The sequence below is a fragment of the Puma concolor genome, chromosome C1 (genome assembly GCF_028749965.1).
Source record: "Puma concolor isolate L17-30 chromosome C1, mPumCon1.1.hap2, whole genome shotgun sequence".
Classification (NCBI taxonomy): Eukaryota; Metazoa; Chordata; class Mammalia; order Carnivora; family Felidae; genus Puma; species Puma concolor.
This window is the reverse complement of record NC_141674.1, coordinates 219,752,458-219,773,910: the sequence shown is the minus strand read 5'-3', so window position 1 is coordinate 219,773,910 and position 21,453 is coordinate 219,752,458. Positions and strand designations below refer to the sequence as shown.

At 48.4% G+C, this 21,453-nt stretch overlaps 1 protein-coding gene across 8 annotated transcripts in view; it reads left to right on the top strand.

Annotated features, from left to right (window-relative positions):
- COL6A3 (collagen type VI alpha 3 chain) overlaps positions 1 to 17,420 on the top strand; it is an 81,017-nt gene extending 63,597 nt beyond the window's left edge. For all 8 annotated transcript variants that reach the window (XM_086720020.1, XM_025912771.2, XM_086720022.1 and 5 more), the window contains 7 exons: positions 465 to 1,163; positions 2,480 to 2,582; positions 5,572 to 5,969; positions 7,228 to 7,491; positions 8,506 to 8,604; positions 15,763 to 15,927; positions 16,586 to 17,420. In XM_086720020.1, coding sequence (XP_086576146.1) covers positions 465 to 1,163; positions 2,480 to 2,582; positions 5,572 to 5,969; positions 7,228 to 7,491; positions 8,506 to 8,604; positions 15,763 to 15,927; positions 16,586 to 16,626 — 1,769 coding nt within the window. In that variant the 3' untranslated portion in view covers positions 16,627 to 17,420. The remainder of the gene's footprint in view (positions 1 to 464; positions 1,164 to 2,479; positions 2,583 to 5,571; positions 5,970 to 7,227; positions 7,492 to 8,505; positions 8,605 to 15,762; positions 15,928 to 16,585) is intronic.
- The last annotated feature ends 4,033 nt before the right edge of the window (positions 17,421 to 21,453 follow it).

The following is a 21,453-nucleotide window of genomic DNA, read 5'->3' as shown; positions in this document are numbered from 1 at the left end:
CCCTCCCCTCCCCTCCCCTCCCCTCCCCTCCCTTCTCTCCCCTCCCCTCCCTTCTCCCCAATTCTTCTTTCTCCCTTCCTCTCCCCCTCCTCCCCATCCTTCTTCCCCTTCCCTCTCCCCCGCTTCCTTCCCTTCCCCCTCCCTCTCCCTCCTCCACCCTTTTTTCCCTTCCCCGTTTCCCTCTCCCTCCAGCATCTCCCCTCCTCCCTCTCCCTCCCCCTCCTCTCCCTCCTCTTCCTCCTTCTAACGCCAATACCATAGTATCAGAATAAGGATTTCAGCTTACTGATCTGTTTGATTGAGTGTTAGGTGATGAAAACTGAAATCTGGCCACAAAAAGGCAGCAAGCGATGAATAGGCTTCTGTATTATGTGACGATTTAATTACCCCAGACTCCCAACAGATTAATGTACAGTCTTGCAGTGGGAGTCACAGAATAAACGGGCTGCCTGTCTTCTTTCTAGACATCTGCAACATTGACCCGTCCTGTGGCTTTGGCAGCTGGAGGCCTTCCTTCAGGGACAGGAGAGCGGCGGGCAGCGACGCAGACATTGACCTGGCTTTCGTCTTAGATAGCTCCGAGTCCACCAGCCTGTTCCAGTTCAATGAGATGAGGAAGTACATAGGGTACCTGGTCAGACAGCTGGACCTGAGCCCAGACCCCAAGGCCGCCCAGCACTTTGCCAGGGTGGCGGTGGTGCAGCACGCGCCCTATGAGTCGGCAGGGAATGCCAGCGTGCCCCCCGTGAAGGTGGAGTTCTCCCTGACGGACTACGGCTCCAAGGAGAAGCTGGTGGACTTTCTCAGCAGCAGAATGACACAGCTGCAGGGCACCAGGGACTTGGGCCGCGCCATCCAATACACCATAGAGAACGTCTTCGAAAGTGCACCCAACCCACGGGACATGAAAGTCGTGGTTCTGATGCTGACGGGAGAGGTCGACAAGCAGCAGCTGGAAGAGGCCCAGGGGGTCATCTTGCAGGCCAAGTGCAAGGGTTACTTCTTCGTGATTCTGGGCATTGGCAGGAAGGTGAACGTCAAGGAGCTGTACAACTTCGCCAGTGAGCCAAGCGACGTCTTCTTCAAACTGTTGGATAAGTCGACCGAGCTCAACGAGGAGCCGCTGATGCGCTTTGGGAGGTTGTTGCCGTCCTTCGTCAGCAGTAAGTCCTCCAGGGGACAGTGTGGGCCTGGGTCAGGGTCTTCCTGCCAGCCCATACCCTCGGGCCATCAGGGACGTGGGGCCGCGGGCGCGGAAGAGACGTCTAGCGTGCTGATGCCGACTTGTTCGTTCATTCAACACACATACGTATGACACCTGCCATATCTCAGACACACTTTAGGAGCCAAGGTTGACAGTGAACCCACAGCTGGACATCCTGTCCTTGGTGACTCCTATATTCAACCAAGTTTGATGGGCGCCTCCCAGCCATAGACTCTGCGAGTATACCGCGGATCAAGTGCCCACTTATTATGCATGACGTAATAAATGGGGAAGCTCCTAGAAGGAGTTGCATTGATCTGGGCTTAGCCGCTAGCCCCATACTTGGAAAGTTCTGGGCCTTTGCTCATGGGACTCTCCTCCCTGGGATCTCTCTCCACCTGTGCTTTAGCGGCAAACCCACAATCATCCTCAAAGCATATCTCTAGTTGCCCCTACTCACCGTGAATGCTCCCTACTCCCAAGGCTTTCTCATCGTTAGTCTGGATGCTAATTACCATATCTATCCCAAGGCCTGCTGGTTATTCATTTGTGTGATCTGTGGTCCCAGTAGAATGCATGGTCCCTGAGGGAGGGTATCGTTCTCCTGATGCCCCAGGGCCCGGCCACGGCTCATGGCCCCAGGTCAGCGCAGTTCATGGCCCCAGGTCAGCAGAGGAGAGTGTCTCATAAGTGAGGGAGCTGTAGGAAGTAGGAACAAACACGCATGTGTGGAGAGCTTATTATTCAAGGGAAAGGTGAGCTCTGTGAAAACAGCGTTCCGGTTTGTGAAGGCCTGTCCCTCCAGAGTCTTAGAGGAAAAACATGAAGCAAAGGTAGGCCAGCAGGTTCACACTGGGAACGCTGTCACTGCCTTCCAAAGATTAAAAACAAAAGTTTTATTAAACACAGCATTGAGAAAATATTACAAGTAATTCGATCACAATTTGATGTTCAGGAGCTTGGAACCTGTTAAACTCTGTGATTTTTCTTTGATTCCTATCTTCCCTTCACACCGAGTGAATCTTTCCTTCAAACCTGATCACCCAACTATTGCCAAACAAAAGATTTTGGCTTGAGATGTTTTATGGATCGAGGACCGGTAGGCCTACTGTTTAAATTGATTGGACTTAGCTTGTCTGGGGGAATGAATGAACTCAACAAATACACACAGACTGCCTGCTGTGGGCTCCACTGAACTCGTTAGCAGATTAATTTTAATTTGCATGGGATCTACAGGCACTTGCAAGATATTTTTTTCCCTCTCTTTCTGTGCAGGTGAAAATGCTTTTTACTTGTCCCCAGATATCAGGAAACAGTGTGATTGGTTCCAAGGGGACCAACTGACAAAGAATCCTGTGAAGTTTGGTCACAAACAGTTGTAAGTATCGTCACGATTGTCTTAAAAACTATGGTGCTAGAGAGAGGGCGGAGGTCCTCCAGACAATGTCTAACTTCATGACGGGGACGTTGAAATCCAGAGACTGTGACTTCCCGAGGGACACGTGGAGCAGGCTCTGCAGAGAATCTGTTGTATCCCTTCGCTTTTGCTGCGGAGCAGACTGCCCGAAACGTAGTGGCTTAAAACAACTGTTTATTTAACGCGCGGTTCTGTGGGTTAGCAGTTTCTGCTTGGGCTCAGCTGGGCTCGCTCACATGTTTGTGGTCATGTCAGCTGTCGGCTGTGGACGGTGGTCAGGATGGTCTCGGCCAGTTGGCTCGCCTCGGCTCCACATGGCCTCTCCTTCTCCAGGAGGCAGTGTTGGGAGTTGGCTCCCAGGTGGATGGGAAGGGTTCCGTGAGAGAAGGCAGAGGCCGTGAGGCCTCTCGGGGCCGAGACTGGAGCCAGCGAACCGTTACTTCTGCCGCAGTCTGTTGGCCAAGGCATGTCCAGTGGGCCAGCCGGTCTAGATTCAACAGCGGGGGACTACACTCCATGGGAGGCCCTGTCACATCACACTGTGAAGGGCATGGGAACAGAGAGGGTGGGGAGTTGGGGCCATGTGTTTAAACAGTCTACGGCACCTGGTGTGAAATGACCTCGTATGGAAGGACTGAACACATTAACCAAGAAATGGGCTCCGAGACTTAAAACGATTAGTGCCATGATAACATAGGTGATGGCGGTGACATCGGGAGGCGACGTGCGTGTTCCTCCAGGAAGGCAGACGAGAGGGTGGGGGCTGGGGGGCTCGTACCCACGGGGATGCTGGCTCAGCTCCGTCTTTGGTGCCAACTCCAGGAGCGGAGAGGAGGGCCGGGTGGCCGTGTGACAGAGGGCTAGGCGACAGCCACGTGGTGGCAGGAACTGAACCCGGCCGATGTGCCAGCAAGTTGTGCCCCTAAAGGGTGTGCCACGGACTGTCACCCTTAGTCGGGGAGCAGAGGGTTCTGCCTGTAGCCCCCAGAGGAGATGCAGACCCGACTTAATCCTTGAAAAATGAGTATGTGGCTTTCTCCCGGCTGACCTCCAGGGTGGGGACAGAGAACCGCCTCCCTCTACCAGCCCTTCCGTCCTTCAGCTCTTGCCCTTGTCCCTGGAGAAAGGTACTCCGTTCTCAGGCTGAAACTCACCGCTGAGGGCGCTGTGACCCTTTCTGGTGTCGTGATGTGTGTCCTGCTCTGTCCAGGTTCAGGGGCTCTCTTTCCCTCGCCTTAATTATCTTTCGGATTCCTCTCAAACATTCTTAACCTGATCTTTAGGAAGACAGAATGGGCAATATAACATAGTATTTGAGGTTTTATGACACCAACTGAAAAATCTACTGCCGAACACATGGAGCGTGACGGCTCTAGGAATTCACGAGTGCCCATCTCGGGGCCGGAAGTGGACACGGGGTGGATCCGTGCGGCTGTTGGTGGATCCGTGTCTCCTTATGTTGCCGTTCTTTCTAGAGGTTCATAATAGATCAAGACATTGTGAAAAAAAAAAAAACAACCACACACACGAAAATTAATGCAAACAAACACACACAATAAGGTCTGGGAGTGAAAGTATACACCGACCTTAAAATTTTGAGCTTAGCACAGCATTTGGTTGAATGGATATTTTCTTATCATGAGCGTAGCTGTTAACGGGTTTTTTTTTTTTTTTTTTTTAATTCTTGGTGTATATGTTTCAGTTGGTCAATTTTTACATTTCGAACGTTGTTCGAGTATTATTACTGTATTTTTCATAACAGTAATAATAATTAAAGTATTTATTATTGTCTCTTTACATTCTCCTGCCCTTATTGTTTTTTTTTTTTTAATTTTTTTTTTCAACGTTTACTTATTTTTGGGACAGAGAGAGACAGAGCATGAACGGGGGAGGGGCAGAGAGAGAGGGAGACACAGAATCAGAAACAGGCTCCAGGCTCTGGGCTGATGGCTCAGAACTCACGGACCGCGAGATCGTGACCTGGCTGAAGTCGGACGCTTAACCGACTGCACCACCCAGGCGCCCCTCTCCTGCCCTTATTGTATAAATTAGAATTAAGATGACAGATGTATGTATAGTACAATATAGGCTTCACTTTTTAAAGGAATAATTTATTTTGAGAGAGAGAGAGAGAGAGCAGAGAGAGGAGGGGCAGAGAGAGAGAGGAAGAGAGAGAATCCCAAGCAGGCTCCCCACTGTCCGCACAGAGCCCAGCTCGGGGCTTGAACTCACCAACCGTGACATTACGATCTGAGCTGAAACCAAGAGTCAAGACGCTTAACTGACTCAGCCACCCAGGCGCCCCTGTGGGCTTCATTTTTAATGATTCTATTACTTTATATGCTTTTCAGTATCTTCTCTGTGGCACGATTCTAAAAGGAAAGAATTTAATATAAGCAATACTGATGTGTAATATCAGAACTACTGCGTGCATTTTGATAAAGCAGCAAATTTCACATAGCTTGTGGGATTGTGTTTTTGTAAAGCGTAGGTAGCTGGCAAAGACATGCAATGTTTAACAATAGTTAAATATTAAACAATATTTTATTATATTATATATTCTATAATATTACATTTATATATACATATGTATTATGTATATGTACATATGCATATTATAATATGTAATATTATATAATATAGAAAATATTTTATATATTATTATATATTTATAATATATAATATATTAATATATATTATATATTAATATATGTAATTATATTATATAATTATATTATATATTATTAGTTATAATATAATTAATAATATATATTATTATATAATATAATATATTTATATATACTATATATTTATATTTATATATTTTATATATTATATAATATTACACTAATTTATATAAATATATAAATGTACTTATATTACATGATAAATTAAATAATTAAATATCAAACAACAATAATATTAAACAGTACTTAATTTGTCCTAACAGAAATATTCCGAATAACGTGACTTCGAGTCCCGCATCCAAACTAGTGACCACAGCGAAGCCAGTGGCCTCCACAGAAGCGGTGACCACCACGACGAAACCAGTCACAGTAGTAAACCTGCCGGCCTCTAAGCCGGTCGCAGCAAAGCCAGCTGCGCCCAAACCGGCGGCCTCGAGACCGGTGTCTGGGAGACCTGTGGCCGCCAAGCCTGAGGCCACCAAGACGGCCACGGTCAGACCCGCGGTGGCCGCGAAGCCGGTGGCCGCTAAGCCGGCGGCCGCGAAGCCAGCAGCTGTGAGACCCCCTGCTGCAGCCAAACCAGCGGCCGCCAAGCCCGAGGCCGCCAAGCCCCAGGCCGCCAAACTGGCCACCAGCAAGACAGACGCTGCTAAGCCCGTGGGTAAGAAAGCACTGTGAGGGCCCAGCTGTGACATCCTTATTCCCTGTGCTCAGGGCACGTCCTTCGAAGCCTGTTTATAAAGCAGTTGAAATGCCGTCACTGAGCTGGGATTTGTGCATCTAGATGACGATGCGTTTTAGAAGGTGCCGGTCAGAGCGTGCGATTGTCAAAACGTTGCTTTTTTTCTGTTAGGAAGCAGCCTGTCTCTTAGCTCTGTGAGGCTGGGGAGCTCCTCTCAAAAAGCAGGTGAAATGGGTCTCCCGCCCTCTGCTGCCTCCTTCCCCCACTGCCCACCCCGGGCCCCGAACCCCATCTCGGGTTTTCCCGCGGGAAGGAGGCCCCAAGATGCACGCTGTGGCAATATTGGGATGTTTGGTTTCATCAGTTGGCAAGTCACAGCCTGGACGATCAACCCCCCTGCCCCACAAATGCCGTCCATGGGGAAGACATCTTCCAGATGGAACGAGATATGAGGGTGGGCGGGCTAAATGAGATCCAGAATTTGTTTTATCTTTTCCTCTGATGCTAGAAGATACTAGAGAGTCACAAACCATATAGAAAGGTGAAGGCGGAATGAGTGTGTCTGCGAAAAGGTAGAAATTGTCTTCATTTGATGAACAGAGAGAAAGCAGGGATTCTTTTAAAAGAATTTCCTGTCACGCCCTGGAGTTTAAATTTAACACATTCTAAATTACGGAGCTCATTCTGTTTTGGATGTCTCATTTCAGATTAGCACACTGGACTGTGTGTTTTCTTTTTCTTTTTTTTTACGTTCATTTATTTTTGAGAGAGAGAGAGTGAGTGGGAGCAGAGGAAGGACAGAGAGAGGGACAGGATCCGAAGCAGGCTCCAGGCCCTGAGCTGTCAGCACAGAGCCCGACGTGGGGCTCGAAGTCACAAACCGCGAGATTGTGACCTGAGCCAGAATCGGATGCTCAACCGACTGAACCCCCCCAGGTGCCCCTGGACTGTGTGTTTTCAAAGTTTCTCCTTAACAGCACAGATTCCCCATAGAAAAGAAATAGTGATGCATCTTGCTGATGAATAATGAGATTATGAATTCCACGTTTCGTGTATGTCGGTAGCTTACGAGACTAACGGTTCTTAGGCGCTCAAACAAGAAATTAGTTCCTTGCTCACCCGAATTCCCACCCAGTTGCCTGCTGATACATCGCTTCTGCTCTTCTGCTGCCTGTGTGCTACAGTCATGTGGGGTTTTAAGTTTTATCCCCACATTCTGCTTCCATCTGTTTTCCAGTTAAGGCGTCCCGGGAGGTCCAGGTGTCGGACGTCACAGAGAACAGCGCCAGAATCCACTGGGAGAGGCCCGAGCCCCCCAGTCCTTACTTTTATGACCTCACTGTCACCTCGGCCCACGATCAGTCCCTGGTGCTGAGGCAGAACCTGTCGGTCACGGAGCGTGCCATCGGGGGCCTGCTCGCTGGGCACACGTACCACGTGGTGGTGCTTTGCTACTTGAAGTCTCAGGTCAGAGCTGCCTACCAAGGAAGTTTCACTACAAGTGAGTACGTGAGCCACCCTGAGCAGCCAGTACCTGATTTCCGCATGGACTGTCAAACAGGACACAAAGGGGATGGTTCTTATTCACTGGATCTGAAATGAGGAGGTTGTCCTGGGTGTTTTGGTTGTGCCCCGTTTCGTAAATTAATCCTGCGGAAGATGGGTTCCTTCTGTTGTCCTGCCGTGGGGGTCCTGGGATGCTTTATGGGGGAAGCCAGATCCGTTTGGCCTAAGGTGAAGCCCCTTCTCTGGGAGAAAGAAATACATTCGTGGACCCTGACTGGGGCCTTGACTGCCCACCATGACCGTGTTTCTAAAGTTTGTTTGCAAGTTCAGTGAACAGAAAACACCCCCCAGAGTCACTGGCTTCTCAGAGGGGAACCTAGGAGTCCCTGCTTCTTACCACCCTAAGACCAGGGGACACGCACAGCCAGGCGCAGAGGGCATCACATCCCATCCCCGGTGCACCAGGCTGCGGCTCTGCCCTCCGTGGCCTCTTGTCTCCCTGGCTCCGCCTCGGCACCGAGGCCCTCGACCTGCCCTTGCATGTGTTTCCAGGCTCTGTTAGCTACAATGCCACCATCCCCCTCCCCTTTGAACCTTCTCCCGGATTCCCCCAGCCCCATGCCTTTCTATTTGGGCTAGCGTAATTCAGGTCAAGGAATTATGCCTGAAGAAACGGAATTCCCATCAGTCACCATGTAATCTGTGAAGATGTGGGTGCAAAACGCCTTCCACGCTGGGGCTCCATTTTCATGGACGGAACCATGTGGATGGAAGAGGTTCCATGGGAAATGGGAGGATTTGTTCAGAGTTCAGAGATTCCCTCCATTTGCCCAATGAGATGAGTGGACCTCGGGAGTGTCTGTAGAGACTTGGCCGGTCTCTGTGTGTTGGTGGCTCGCCCTTGCATGAGATGGTAACTCAGAAAGGCAGCCTGCCTCAGTTGCTGAGAATTCCTAAGCCCTTCTGTGTCTGTGTTTCTTACCAGTCGCGTGTATTTTCTCTTTTCTAGAGAAAGCTCAGCCTCCGTCTCCACCACAAGCAAGGTCAGCTTCTAGTTCAACCATCAATCTGATGGTGAGCACAGAGCCATTGGCTGGTGGTGAAGCAGGTGAGTTGTGAAGTATTGGGTCCATTAACAACACTAAGAAAGCATTCTACCAGACATTAAAACAAATTTTGTTTATATACTTTGAGAGAGAGAGAGGGAGAGAGGGAGAGAGAGAGATGGAGAGCACGTGCCTGAGCCAGGGAGGGGCAGAGAGTGGGAGAGAGAATCCCAAGCAGCCTCCACGCTGTCAGTGCAGAGCCAGACTTGGAGCTTGATCCCACGAACCATGAGATATGACCTGAGCCAAAACCAAGAGTCAGATGCTTAACCAACTGAGCCAACCGGGCGCCCCTCTACCAGACATTTCAAAGCCTTTGAAGCCTCGACTCTGGGTCATCCACTGGGATTCTGATTCTCAGGCAAGTCTGGCTTCTATGGGAATGTTCCACCTCGGCTCTTTGTGGCCCAATGTGGTGTGATTCTGTGTAGTCCAAGTTGTAAATAGTGACTTTCCTTTCCTGTCACCAGACTCTTAAAAGAAAGCCAGATGGCCGTTGCTTTGGGGCTATAGCCAGGAGTTCATGTGTCTGTTCATCGGATTCCCCTGAGGCTCCTGTTGGGACTAGAGTTGATTTATGGTTCATGAAGCTGGAAGCATAGGGATTTGTCCACTCAGTGACTTAATCTAATGACAGCTGCTTAAAAGAACACAAAACAACCAAGATTAGAACCCGTGAAAGGCATGCATTTGGAAGCGAACCACGGGAGGGATGTTCTGGTCCTCATTCCCTAAGCACACACCTTGGCTTACCCTATCATCCCACTGTCCGTGTGCCTAAGCCCAAGTGTGTGTACCCTTACGTGAGTGACGAGTTCGACCTGTTTCTGGAACCGACAGCTGATACGTGCTTTTGTTCCTGGGCAGTGGGATTCCGTGATCCTTCCAGACCTTCACCCTTGTCCAGTGGACCCTGAGCTTAGACTGTTCTCCCTTGAGAAACTGATTATTGATATAGTTGGTGTGCTCTGCGTATATATAAGTGTTCTTCAGAAGATGTTGGCACCGGTCTCCGAAGTCAACATTCCATGGGCATTTACCTATGGTATTGTTTTATAGACCCCCCTCGCTGTGAAGACAAGTCCTTATTCTTTGATATGCTGGCCGCCATCCGGAGAAGGAAGGCGTTCCTCTTTACAATGTTTATTTCTGCAGTGGACTCTGATAGAAGGCATTTGCCGAGGCACACTGCCTTTGTTCTGGATTTAAAAGCTCTGTGCTTTCTCAATACTCATGGCATTGTCAGAAGCAGCGACACATTGCTTTCTGAGCCATTAGTGAGGATTCTTTCTTCTTTTCCTCTTTCTTTCTTTCTTTCTTTCTTTCTTTCTTTCTTTCTTTCTTTCTTTCTTTCTTCCTTCTTTCTTCCTTTGAGAGAGAGAGAGAGAAAGAAAGTGCACAAGCCGGGGAGAGGGGCAGAGGAACAGGGAGAGAGTCTTAAGGAGGCTCCGTGTCTGGGGCGGAGGCCGACACGGGGCTCGATCTCATGAATCGTGAACTGTGAGATCATGACATCGAGTGTTGGACGCTTAACTGATGGAGCCACCTGGGCACCATGAGGATCCTATCATTTTACTCTTTGCTCTGCAAGTTTTGAAGATGATGTCTGTTTCTTCACCTCCAGTCTCTACCTTTCTGTAGAGACTGCATCCCATCCCATCTGTGTGTAAATAATATTGGATGATTTTTGTCTCCACACCCCCATCTCTTTGTGGCCCCTCGGGAGGAGAGGCCTCTTGATTCTTTTAGTTGTTTCTAGAGAGAATCTTCTCTATTGCTAGAATATTTTATGCCATCAGTGGACTTGCCCTGTAGCCGTGTATCTGTGCACACATATATCAGTGATCTATATCTGTACCTTTATATATCTGTATCTGTATCTATATCTGTATCTATACTGTATTATATCTATATCCATCTATCTCTCTCTCTTTCTGTCATCCATTAGTACAGCCACAACCCCTATTGACAGGTGGCATTGGGAGTTTACTAGAAATAAAGTAACTAAGTCAGTGCAGGAATTGTGGAACTATCATACACATAGTTGTGTGATTACTGTAAAGAAATGAATTACATATAGAACTGGAAAAGGTTTAAAAAAAATCTGCTTTTGGAAGCAAGTTTAGGAATTGGTCTATGTTAGAGGCAGCCATGCGTTTTTCAAACTCTTGCAGCCTTCCCACTGGAAAAGTTGGCTGAAAAACAAGACGTTCTCTCCTGTTGATATAAATTTATGGGAAAAGAGACTAGAAAGAGATATCGAAGAGAAAGAGGTGTAGAAAAGAGATATAGAAAGAATTCAGGAATTCAGGGTAGATAGGGTAATTAAACTTGAACTTGTTCGAGATTGTATAAAAGGATTTTATAAAAGCTTTTAAGGTTGTAATTTTCAACTCAAACTAACAAAAGGAGAAGTATGTGGAGAAGACATCTGTCTTTGCCTCTTTGATTTCTGCACATAAGGCGTCTTCTGAGTCTTGCATGAAGACACCATGGTTGAGCCTTTGTCCCTTGCACGGGGGTCCTTTCAGCTCCTGTCCCCCTTCTGCCCCTTCCTGGGTCACCTCCATGGTGACTTGGTTCCCAGCATGGTGCTCGAGCTCAGAGAGAAGCGGCAAAGAACTCACTAGGATTTCCCCAAAGATTTGGGTCAGGGAAGATGAAATTCTGACTTCAAAGTAATTGAAATCTGTCTGTTATTTCCTGGTCACTGGTAACTTTACCCCTCAATAGAGAGTAGAGATTGTAAAATTCTACAAATTTGGTGCTTCATTGAGAGAAAATGACTGAGAGTAAATTCCATGGCAAGACTTGGGGATGTTTTTGGTTCTTTTTTTGTGTGGCCCAGAAGGGACAAGAATATATAAACAATATTTAGTTGATATAAACAACATAATCGTTAAACAAGAATCTGACTGGGCTGTTGTGTTTGTTGCTTAAGACTGAGTCATGGGTTCAGAGTTAGGAAAGTCCTTTTAATCCAGATCTTTAATTTTTTTTTAATGTTTATTTATTTTTGAGACAGAGAGAGACAGAGCATGAGCAGGGGAGGGGAAGTGAGAGAGGGAGACACAGAATCCGAAGCAAGCTCCAGGCTCCGGGCTCCGAGCTGTCAGCACAAAGCCCGACATGGGGCTTGAACTCACAGACCGCGAGATCATGACCTGAGCTGAAGTCAGACACTCAAATGACTGAGCCACCCAGGTGCCCTAATCCGGACCTTTAACACTTAGGTCTCCTTTCACCATGTGGCAGAGAAAAGGGATTTTGGTGGTGCCTGTGAGTCTTTGAGAACTCTTTTGAAGGAAATTGATCAGATACTTACTTTAAAATGTTTAAACCTCCAAATGGCAAAGAAGAATCAGGAGACAAAAGCTTCCCCTGTCTCCCAACCTCCTCCCTCCCCTGTCCCCTGTCATAGTTAAGTCATCTTAGGAATTTTTCCCAGGGGTGTAAAACATTTTTATGATACTCCTATTTTTACAGGTAAAAAAAGAGAGACAGTGAATCACTTTATTAAGTAACTTTTAAAAATATATTCACTGTATTCTTACTCAGTAGCTACATCTAAATATCAATTACTATGCATACTATAAATTATCTCTCCAAAGATGTTTTTTCTAGGCAGCGGAGGCAAAGTTAAGTTTAAAAACTGGTTTTTATAGGTGGTTGTGAGTACAGTTTAATTTCTCTTATTTTTCGCAGTACCAGTTAATTAGAAACACGGTTTGTATTTACAAAGATGTGTCCCTTTCTTCCTGTTAAAGGTTAGATACTTTTCCTTGCCTTTTTTTTTTAACCTCCATGAATAAAAGATTCACTGGGGCTTGTTACAAGGAACTGTATTTTGTTACAGCGTAGCACTTTGGATTTAGAACACATGGTGATCAGTGTTGGAACTCATGAACCGTGAGATCATGACCTGAGCTGGAACCAAGAGTTGGATGCTTAACCGACTGAGCCACCCAGGTGCCCCAAAGCTGATAACTTTTAAATGCTACTCATAGACACTATAGAAATCTCAAATTGGGGGCGCCTGGGTGGCTCAGTCGGTTAAGCGTCCGACTCCGGCTCAGGTCATGATCTCGCGGTTCGTGGGTTTGAGCCCCATGTCGGGCTTTGTGCTGACAGCTCAGAGCCCAGAGCCTGCTTCGGATTCTGTGTCTCCCTCTCTGTCTGCCCCTCCCCTGCTCGTGCTCTGTCTCTCTCTCTGTCTCAAAAATAAATAAAACATTAAAAAATTTTTTAGAAATCTCAAACTATAAAAAAGGCAAGATTTTCAGTTGAACCCTTTATGTGTTTCAAAGAGTAATATCTATTTCTAATTATAAAATCATAGATACTCATTGTGGAGAATCCAGAACTTACAAAAAAAAACCTAAGAAAATATGACTCCCATAGTTGAAGCATTGATGACCGCTGTTAATGATCCTATGCATAGCCCTTCTAATTTTTTAAATGAATAGAACGCGTGGGCATGCACGCACACATGTGCACACACACACATGTACACATGCACATGTCTTTCATGTTTCTTAGGGCACCTTCCACCCTGTGGTTGCTGTTCTAAGACTCCTAGGTTGGCTCCCATGGCTTCTGTGAACAGGTGGGATTCCCTGGCAGGGTTTTCCAGATGCCCTTGCCTCAGTTTCCTCTTGTATTTGGATGGTCACTGGTGCCCATTGACCAGTTCATATTTCACCGGCAAGTGTCACCAGAGAGTGATCTGAATCCACAACCCTTCAGGTCTATCCTTTCAGATGGAACCTATTACGTGGTTATTCTCAGCAAAAGTGAATCAGGAAAGGTTATTGAAAATGTCGCTCCCTGTTGGCCTTCAGGCTCCTGTTGGGTCCTCAACGTAAGGAGGAGAAAGTTAGTGAGTATGCAGCCTGGCCTTCCTCTCACGTCAGAGGGGACTCCGGGCTTCTTCCAGGCTTGTGCCCAAAGGGCACACTCATTTTGGAGTGAAAACCTGGACAACTGTTGTGTCCAAACACTTGTTCTGGGGAAAAGCTCAGTGAGGTCCATCTAATCAACACCTCTTTGGATAGTAAGACATTTTTAGTTTTGTGTCTCTAAAATGGTTGTTTTAGCACTGACTCAGCTGAGTCCTGTCTACATGGCATGTCTCAGAAGTCAGGATGATAGGAATGAAAACTACAAGGCTTCTTAGGACAAAACCTTTCATTTCCATGCTTTAAGAGGGAAAAATCCCACGTTTTTGTCTTCAAACAGTGCAGGGCCCTCATTAATGTTTCTCTGGGTCTACCACATATCTGTGTGCCCATGGTGCCAGTGCCCCTATGTCATGCTGGTAAAGCTACAGGGTCTTAGCAGCGACTGTCACTGGCGTAAAGGTTGTGGAATTGCAGGAGTGATTGTTTGGTGATGAACCATTCTGATGAAAACCCTAGGAGGCTGGAGAAGCCAACCAGTCAGGGAACAGAGTGTCCTTCTGCAGGGCGGCCCCTGGGCTGTGTGGCTTCAGGTCTGGGGAGACTTCCCGTGTCTGCTTCAGAAGAGCACGGGGGAACGGGAACAGAATAGCTAAACAGAGGTGGCCAGGACGGATGGCACGTGGAACAAATTAGATGGAACAGACGTGAGCCATGTGGGGGATGCTCAGGGGAAGAAGGAAGGGGGACGAGTCAACCATTTGGCCCAAGCCTCACACTCAAAGGGGAACCCACTGGCAAGTGAGGGATAAATTTTGGTGGTTGAAATACTCTTGCTTTGCTCACTTCCCCGCAAGACATTTCTTGAAAGCCAGGCATTTTCCTTTGGTGGTAGGCACATTTGGGAGGAAGAAAGTTGTTTTTGTAATTGTCGTCATTTTCTTCTGGCTTCGTTGGGTCTTCCAAGGCTCTTGGTAGGGCCACTGGCTTTCTGGGCCCTTGAGAGGGTCTGCAACTAGGAGAGACTGTGGAGGGGGACCAGTCTGTGCCTAGGTGATGGCCTCTCCCATGTCCCCAGGGAATGTTTTGGGCCAGTTCTGAGCCTAAATCCTGTGTACCTGAGTCTGGTCCGTGATGGTTGACCCAAGCTTTGGTTTTTTACCTGAAGATTTAAGTTTTCCTTTCACTTCTTGGTGCAATCAGACCTGCACGTGCTCACCAGCTCTGCAGCTGTGAGCAATCCACGGGGGTGGGGACATCAGCCCTGCGTGGGGAGGGCCCGGTGACTCAGGCGTGTTGGCTACTCCCATAAACATGTAGCGCTGTCTCCTCCAGGGAGTTTTATAGAAGGAAGGATTACGTTTTTCAAACTTACAGAAGATGGTTGACATTAATGCTCCTCTTTCCCAGCATGACCTGGAGTTTGCCAGAAGACTCTGTAAACAGATGTTTTCCTGTGGAAGGCTGTAAACTTTTCTTTGCAGGCGTTGTGCAATGGCTCTGACGTCGCCATTACTTTGCAGCTGGGCCACACCAGAAGTATGCATTGAAAACATAAAATTCCTTAACGGGACAAAGAATGCCTCCGTGTCTTCAAAACAGCTTTACGATGTGACATTTTTGCCATCGTGCATTTTACAGCAGCGGTAGCAATTTGCTTTGCTTGTTTAATTTGGCTGCTCTTGAAGGCTGCCAGCACACACACACACACACACACACACACACGCACACACGCACGCACAGGCATACGTGCACATACACTCAGAAAGATGTTTCTTTACCACGTTGAGTTTTATTTCCCCTCCGCTCGTCTTGTAGTGAGATAACAGCCTTCTGTTTAAAACTAGAATCTGACCGAACTTACGTGCCATTTGGCCGAGGAGTAGAAAGCGCCATAGTTTTAAGAGGTAGTTTCTTAGCTGGGGCTTTAGTGCTGGAGGAATTGGACGGTAATGGCCCCGTGACGGGAAAAGGGGAAACAGTTCATTCCATCTGAAATTATCCAGTAATGATGGCTTGCATTGGGGTCCGAGTAAAATTGGCAAGGTCCTTCCATCGAGGCGACTGCATTATTGCTGTGGGTGAGATTCATGTGTGTCCAACAGCCAGAAGGTGGAGGCGTGGGGAGGGTGACAGGTTTCCCTTCTCAAAACTCTCCTGTTTGCCTGGCCAGCCTTGTGATAAGACCTTCAGCTCCTCGCGCTGGCAGCAGAGTCCTTAGCGTGTCCTAAATGATGCTCTGTTCTCATCCCATTATTAAAGATATATGTAAGCTACCCAAAGAAGAAGGGACTTGCAGGAAATTCATACTAAAATGGTACTACGACGCGGACACCAAAAGCTGTGCGAGATTCTGGTACGGAGGTTGCGGTGGCAACGAGAACAGATTTAATTCACAGAAAGAATGTGAAAAGGTTTGCGCTCCCGGTAAGTGATTGCTTGTTCTTTTTGCGTTTGTGGCTTTTGCAAATCAGACAAGAGGTCCGGGCCGATGATTCACCTTTTTTAAGATATAAGAATTACAATGATTATGGTGGATAGGACAAAGGGGGTACGTTGTATCTTTAGATACGGAAGATGCTCAAATAGAACACGTGAAATTAATTTTCTGAATTATTGCTATTTCCTAAAAACATTCTTGTGTACTTGGGTTTTTGCCCACGAAGAAACACAAGACCAAACTATTCTTTCCTGCTCATCTTTAAATAATTTTGCTTCGTCTTCATACTGATGTGGACACTGGGGCCACCCAGTATCTCCCTTACGTTGGGCAACTCGACTGCTAACACAGAAAGAACAGCTTCTCCGGGTGCCCGGCTGGTGCCAGAATGGGAAAGTACAGGGTGCCCAGGGGCCTGGCTGGTGATGCAAGGCAGCCGATGGGCTCAGATTGCACACACAGACCCAGACCCCAGGCCAGGGAGTGCCAGGGGCGCCGTTAAAGGCACTGAGCGGGGAAGAAAGACTGGGGAGGAAAACTAGAAGCCGCGGGATCGTTTTTGTGTCCTTTTGGGTCAGTGATGTGGCTTTTTTCCCTTCTCTTCTCTCCCACCCTCACTGGCCCGCCCCCTCCATCAATGCTCAGCGCTCGTCAACCCCGGAGTCATGGCTGCCATGGGGACCTAAGCGTGGCCGACCAGCACCACATACCTCTTGAAGAAGGAGGCAGCCATTTCCGAGTCGTCTCTGTAGAAGCTCTGGGTATAGACATCCTTGCACTGTTCCATTTCCCGCTTTGATGTACGTTCGAACTTGGGACGAACCGTTCTGCCGCATGACCTATCAATATGGTGCTAAATGTGTCTGTGGACCCAACGCTCTCTGTCTCCAGGCAGTTATATCGTATACTTTGAACGTCGTGTAATAGTTATCCACTGCTGGTGTTTATGTGGACATGTCTGTAAGCTCAGATCCCCTCTGGAGTTTCACGCTATGCCTGTGCCGGGCAAGTGTAAGATCTAGAACGGAACTCCGAATTTCACTGCTACTCTATATACTTCTGCTTGGTTCATTTCTTCCCTCTTGCTTAATGAGCATGACTTAATGAGCATGCTTAAAGAGCATGACTTTAGATGGAAAGCCTGTGTACGGTGAAGAAATACGATTCCAACTTTTTAATCTCCCCCCCCCAATTTCCTAGATTAGATGTCAAGCTAATTTTCTTTTCCTAAAGCCTCTAACAAACGACCTAGTTAGAAGGAAGCAAAATCCCTGAATCTTGGTGCACTGTTGTGGGACCAATGCCTTCATTAAAGAATGAAGAAAGTCATAATAGAGAATATTTTTGGCATTCCTCTAATGTTGTGTGTTTTTTTTTTTTTTATGCAGGGTGGGGGGTGGGGAGGGGGTTTAATTTTAATTTTAAAGATTTTAGGAAATTTATACAAAGAAACTTTTTAATAAAGTATATTGAAAGTGTTGTGGGCTTGGTGTCATTGGCCGTCTGGTTTTCTGTAGCACTTACTGTCACAGTGACCCTGGGCCGGGGAAAGGGGGCCCAGCCCAGGCCCGTGGTCCTGGGCACCACCCTGTGTTTGCAGTGGGGGATCAAGACTGCCCTGTCTCACCAAGTGTGGGGACACCGGGGGCTTAGCCCACTGGCACTGCAGTGCTCTGGGACCCAGTGGATCACATTCCTTGCTTAGGCCCCCTTTCTGGAGTCTGTGATCTTTTGCAGCCAGGCTGACATTTATCCTCTGTTCTGACTTCTGGTGAGACCCAGAGCCATGGCCTCCTTCCCTGCCTGTTCTTTTTATTTATTTATTTTTTTAATTTTAAGTTTGTTTGTTTACTTATGTATTTATTTCCGAGAGAGGCAGAGAGAGTGAGCGGGCAGAGGCAGAGAGAGAGAGAGAGAGAGAGACAGAGTATCCCAAGTAGGCTCCACACTGCCAGCATGGAGCCCGATGCGGGGCTAGAACTCACAAACTGTGAGACCATGACCTGAGCCGAAACCAAGAGTTGGATGCTTAATTGACTGAGCCACACAGGTGCCCTCATGCCACCTCTTTAAAGTGACTGTTTCTGGGGTTTCAGTTTGCTCTCACCCCACAATGACTGAGAGATGGGACACACTTGGTCAGGAAGACTCATTTCTGGTCTCAAAGACAAAACCTAAGCTTTTTTTCCCTTAAAGACCTTTTTCTCCCGTCTTCAGAAAGAACACAAGACCCAAATAAATACATATTTCGGGGGCACCTGAAACCCACTTAGGAGAGACACTGGATTCCTTTGCCAAAACACATCTGCTCTGACAAGTGCTCCTGACAGATGGCAGGGGCTGTGGGCATGGGCCGAGCTGCTTTGTGTGAGACCAGGGATGACCCTGTCACTTGATCCACGGAGAGGAACGGGAGGTCAGAGAGTGTGCAAAGTTCCCTGCGAGCCACTCCCTGTGACTTCCACCCGGGTCTTTGGGTGACATCTTTAAATTCTCAAAATATGCTCCGAGTGGCCCCATCTGCCTAGAAACTGGTGGAAAGAGTGAGCTGTGTGCCCGTATCGGGGTGGTGGACACATAGAAGCAGAAGGAAAGGGGTGGGCAGAGGAGACCTCTGTTGGGAATTTACAGGAATTTGAGGGAGGACTCAAGACTTCACAAGACATCTGGGCTGTGAGTTTACCTGCCTTCTTTGGGACTGAGAGGGCCTGGATGGACACCAGGGCAGCTTCAAGGGAACCAAGAAGCTTTGGGAAGCCCTCGGACACTCTCACAGTCAGGGCATCCCCCCGACACCTCTACTCGCGTCCTGTGCAGAAGCCCTGTGGGGTTCCTCTCATGCGAGCAATGCACCACACCAACCCTTCCCCCCCATGGGCCCTCTCTGCCCTCTAGGTCATGCTGACTCCCCCCCCGCCATCTTTAAGGACCCCTTTTTAGGATAAGGCCATCCCAGGGGACTTCCGAAGGAGCTCCCTTCACATGGATATTCAACCTGGGTGGGAAATGTGCATTCTGTGACTTTCTCGGGAACAGCTGCCCCTAAAGTCCCCAACCTTAGAGGAAGAGCCCCCCCTTCTCTATAAATAGGCCCATGTGCCTCCTCTCGGGCTGCGTGTATTCGTCAAGTTCGTACCATCAGAGCAAAGAAATATTTGCAGTGGGGCCAGGGAGGGGGCATCGCAAGTGTAGTGGATGGAACATAAGCCATGAAACAGTCTGTGATTGTTTGCTGGGCCCCTGCACACTGGGCAGCTGACACAACAGAGATTTATTCTCTCACAGCTCTGGAGGCTGGATGTCCCAAATCAGGGAGATGGCAGGGCCACGCTACCCTGAAATCTGTAGGAAATCCTTTCTTCTTCCTACTTTCTGGTGACCTCCTGACTTGCAGCTGTATTGCTCTGGTCTCTGCCTCTGTCTGCACAGGCCGTCTTCTCCTAAGGACACCGGTCAGATGGGATTAGGGGCCCACCCTACTATGGTATGACTCACCTTAACTTATTATGGCTGCCATGACCCTATTTCCAAATATCCTAAGGTACTGGGGGTTGGAGTCCTGGCATATCTTTTGGGGGGAAGGGAGTAGAGAGTGCACGACTGAGCCCATAACACAGCACTAGCTGTTCCTGTACCCGCTCCCAACCTGCTTGCTCCAGAGTCTAGCTAGCCCTCCAGTGAGGGCTTTCCGCTGAATCCGATCACTTCCTTTAAAAAAACATTTTTTTAAATGTTTTATTTATTTTTGAGAGACAGAGAGACAGAGCATGAGCAGGGGGAGGGGCAGAGGGAGAGGGAGACACAGAATCTGAAGCAGGCTTCAGACTCTGAGCTGCCAGCACAGAGCCCGATGCGGGGCTTGAACTCACGAACTGAACCGTGAGATCATGACCCGAGCTGAAGTTGGATGCTCAACCGACTGAGCCACCCAGGCACCCCTGAATCCTATCACTTTCTAGTCGCTTTTGGTTATGGAAACCATCGCTACTGGATCTTAAGGCTGGGTCCCATCCTTTTTAAAACTTAAAGAATATGAGTGGGGAGGGGCAGACGCAGAATCCGAAGCAGGCTCCAGGCTCCAAGCTGTCGGCACAGAGCCCTACTCGAGGCTCGAACCCATGAACCATGAGATAATTACCTGAGCCGAAGTCAGAGGCTTAACCGACTGAGCCACCCGAGGCGCGCCAGGACTTAAATATACACTTCACAGCCTTTCGCTGTGAACCCCGCACAGGCTGGCTTCACCGCCCTGCGTGGAGTCAGGGTGGAGAAGTCTGTGGCTTATTCTCTTCCCCCATTCGTCTTTGTAGCCAGGCCTGTGGGGTTCTGTGCTGCAGCGCCCTCCTGGCTCCCGGGGCGAGGCTGGCCCTGGCTCCCTGCTGCTGCCCTGCTAACCCGCCCTGCCCCTGCCCCGCCCTCCCTCTGAGTCAGGGTCCCCAGTGTGGCTTCTTGAGGCACATATTGGTTCTCTGGAGGAAACTGGGGGCCTACCTTGGGCAGTGTGGCTTCCTGCCACCCTAGGAAGTGAGTCCCTTCCCTTCCCCGTGGAAGGTGAAAGAAGCAAGCACTGCTTTGCCCTCTCAGGACCACCATGACCTTGTCCCATCTATCTTGTTCTATCTCAGCAGTGACTCGGGGCAGTGTGCTTTGAGCTGGGCCCTTGACCAAGTCTGAGAGAGCAGGATCTAGCAGGTAGGTAATACCCGTCCTGTGGGAACTCAATAAGCAGAGAGTTCTGGGCCCTGGCCCCCTTCGCGACGGGCTGCATACTGCACTCCCCCATTCTTGGCCTTAGGGGCATCCAGAAGGAAGACTTGAACCCAAGACACTGAAGAGAAGCTTCTCACACATTCCATGGCTTACGCCACACAAGTGCCCTTTAACAAGCTGCCTCTGCCCACCTCCAGCAGCTGCCTCCTGTCTCCCCCTCCTCTTCCGTCACCCAGATGCTTATAACCCTTTGCGCCCACAGCGGTGCTGGCCCGCCCCCTGGCATGGGCACTTCCTCTGGGAAAGCAAAACCCCAAGAGATGGGGAATGGTGGACATTGTGCTTTCTGTGCTGTTCCCAGGACGTCTATTTAGCCCCCACCAAAAAAAAAAAAAAAAAATCAACTTTATGGGGCATCTGGGTGGCTCAGTCGGTTAAGCATCCAACTTCAGCTCAGGCCATGATCTTGCGGTTCATGAGTTCGAGTCCCGCATCGGGCTCTGTGCTGACAGCTCAAAGCCTGGGCCCTGCTTCGGATTCTGTGTGTCCCTCTGTCTCTATTCTTCCCCCTCTGGCGCTCTGTCTCTCAAAAATAAATAAAAAAAAAATCAACTTTGCATACAAGAAAACGCATCCATTTATGCATATTGTTTGCTGAGTTTTGACGGATGTTCCCATGGCATGCCCCCCATACTTACGATGTGTAACATTTCCCCGTGTGCAACTTTGCTCCCAGTAAATTTCCATGTGGAAATTTGTCCCAAGAAAGCAATCAGGTGCACACAAATTTTTGTCCAAGGATA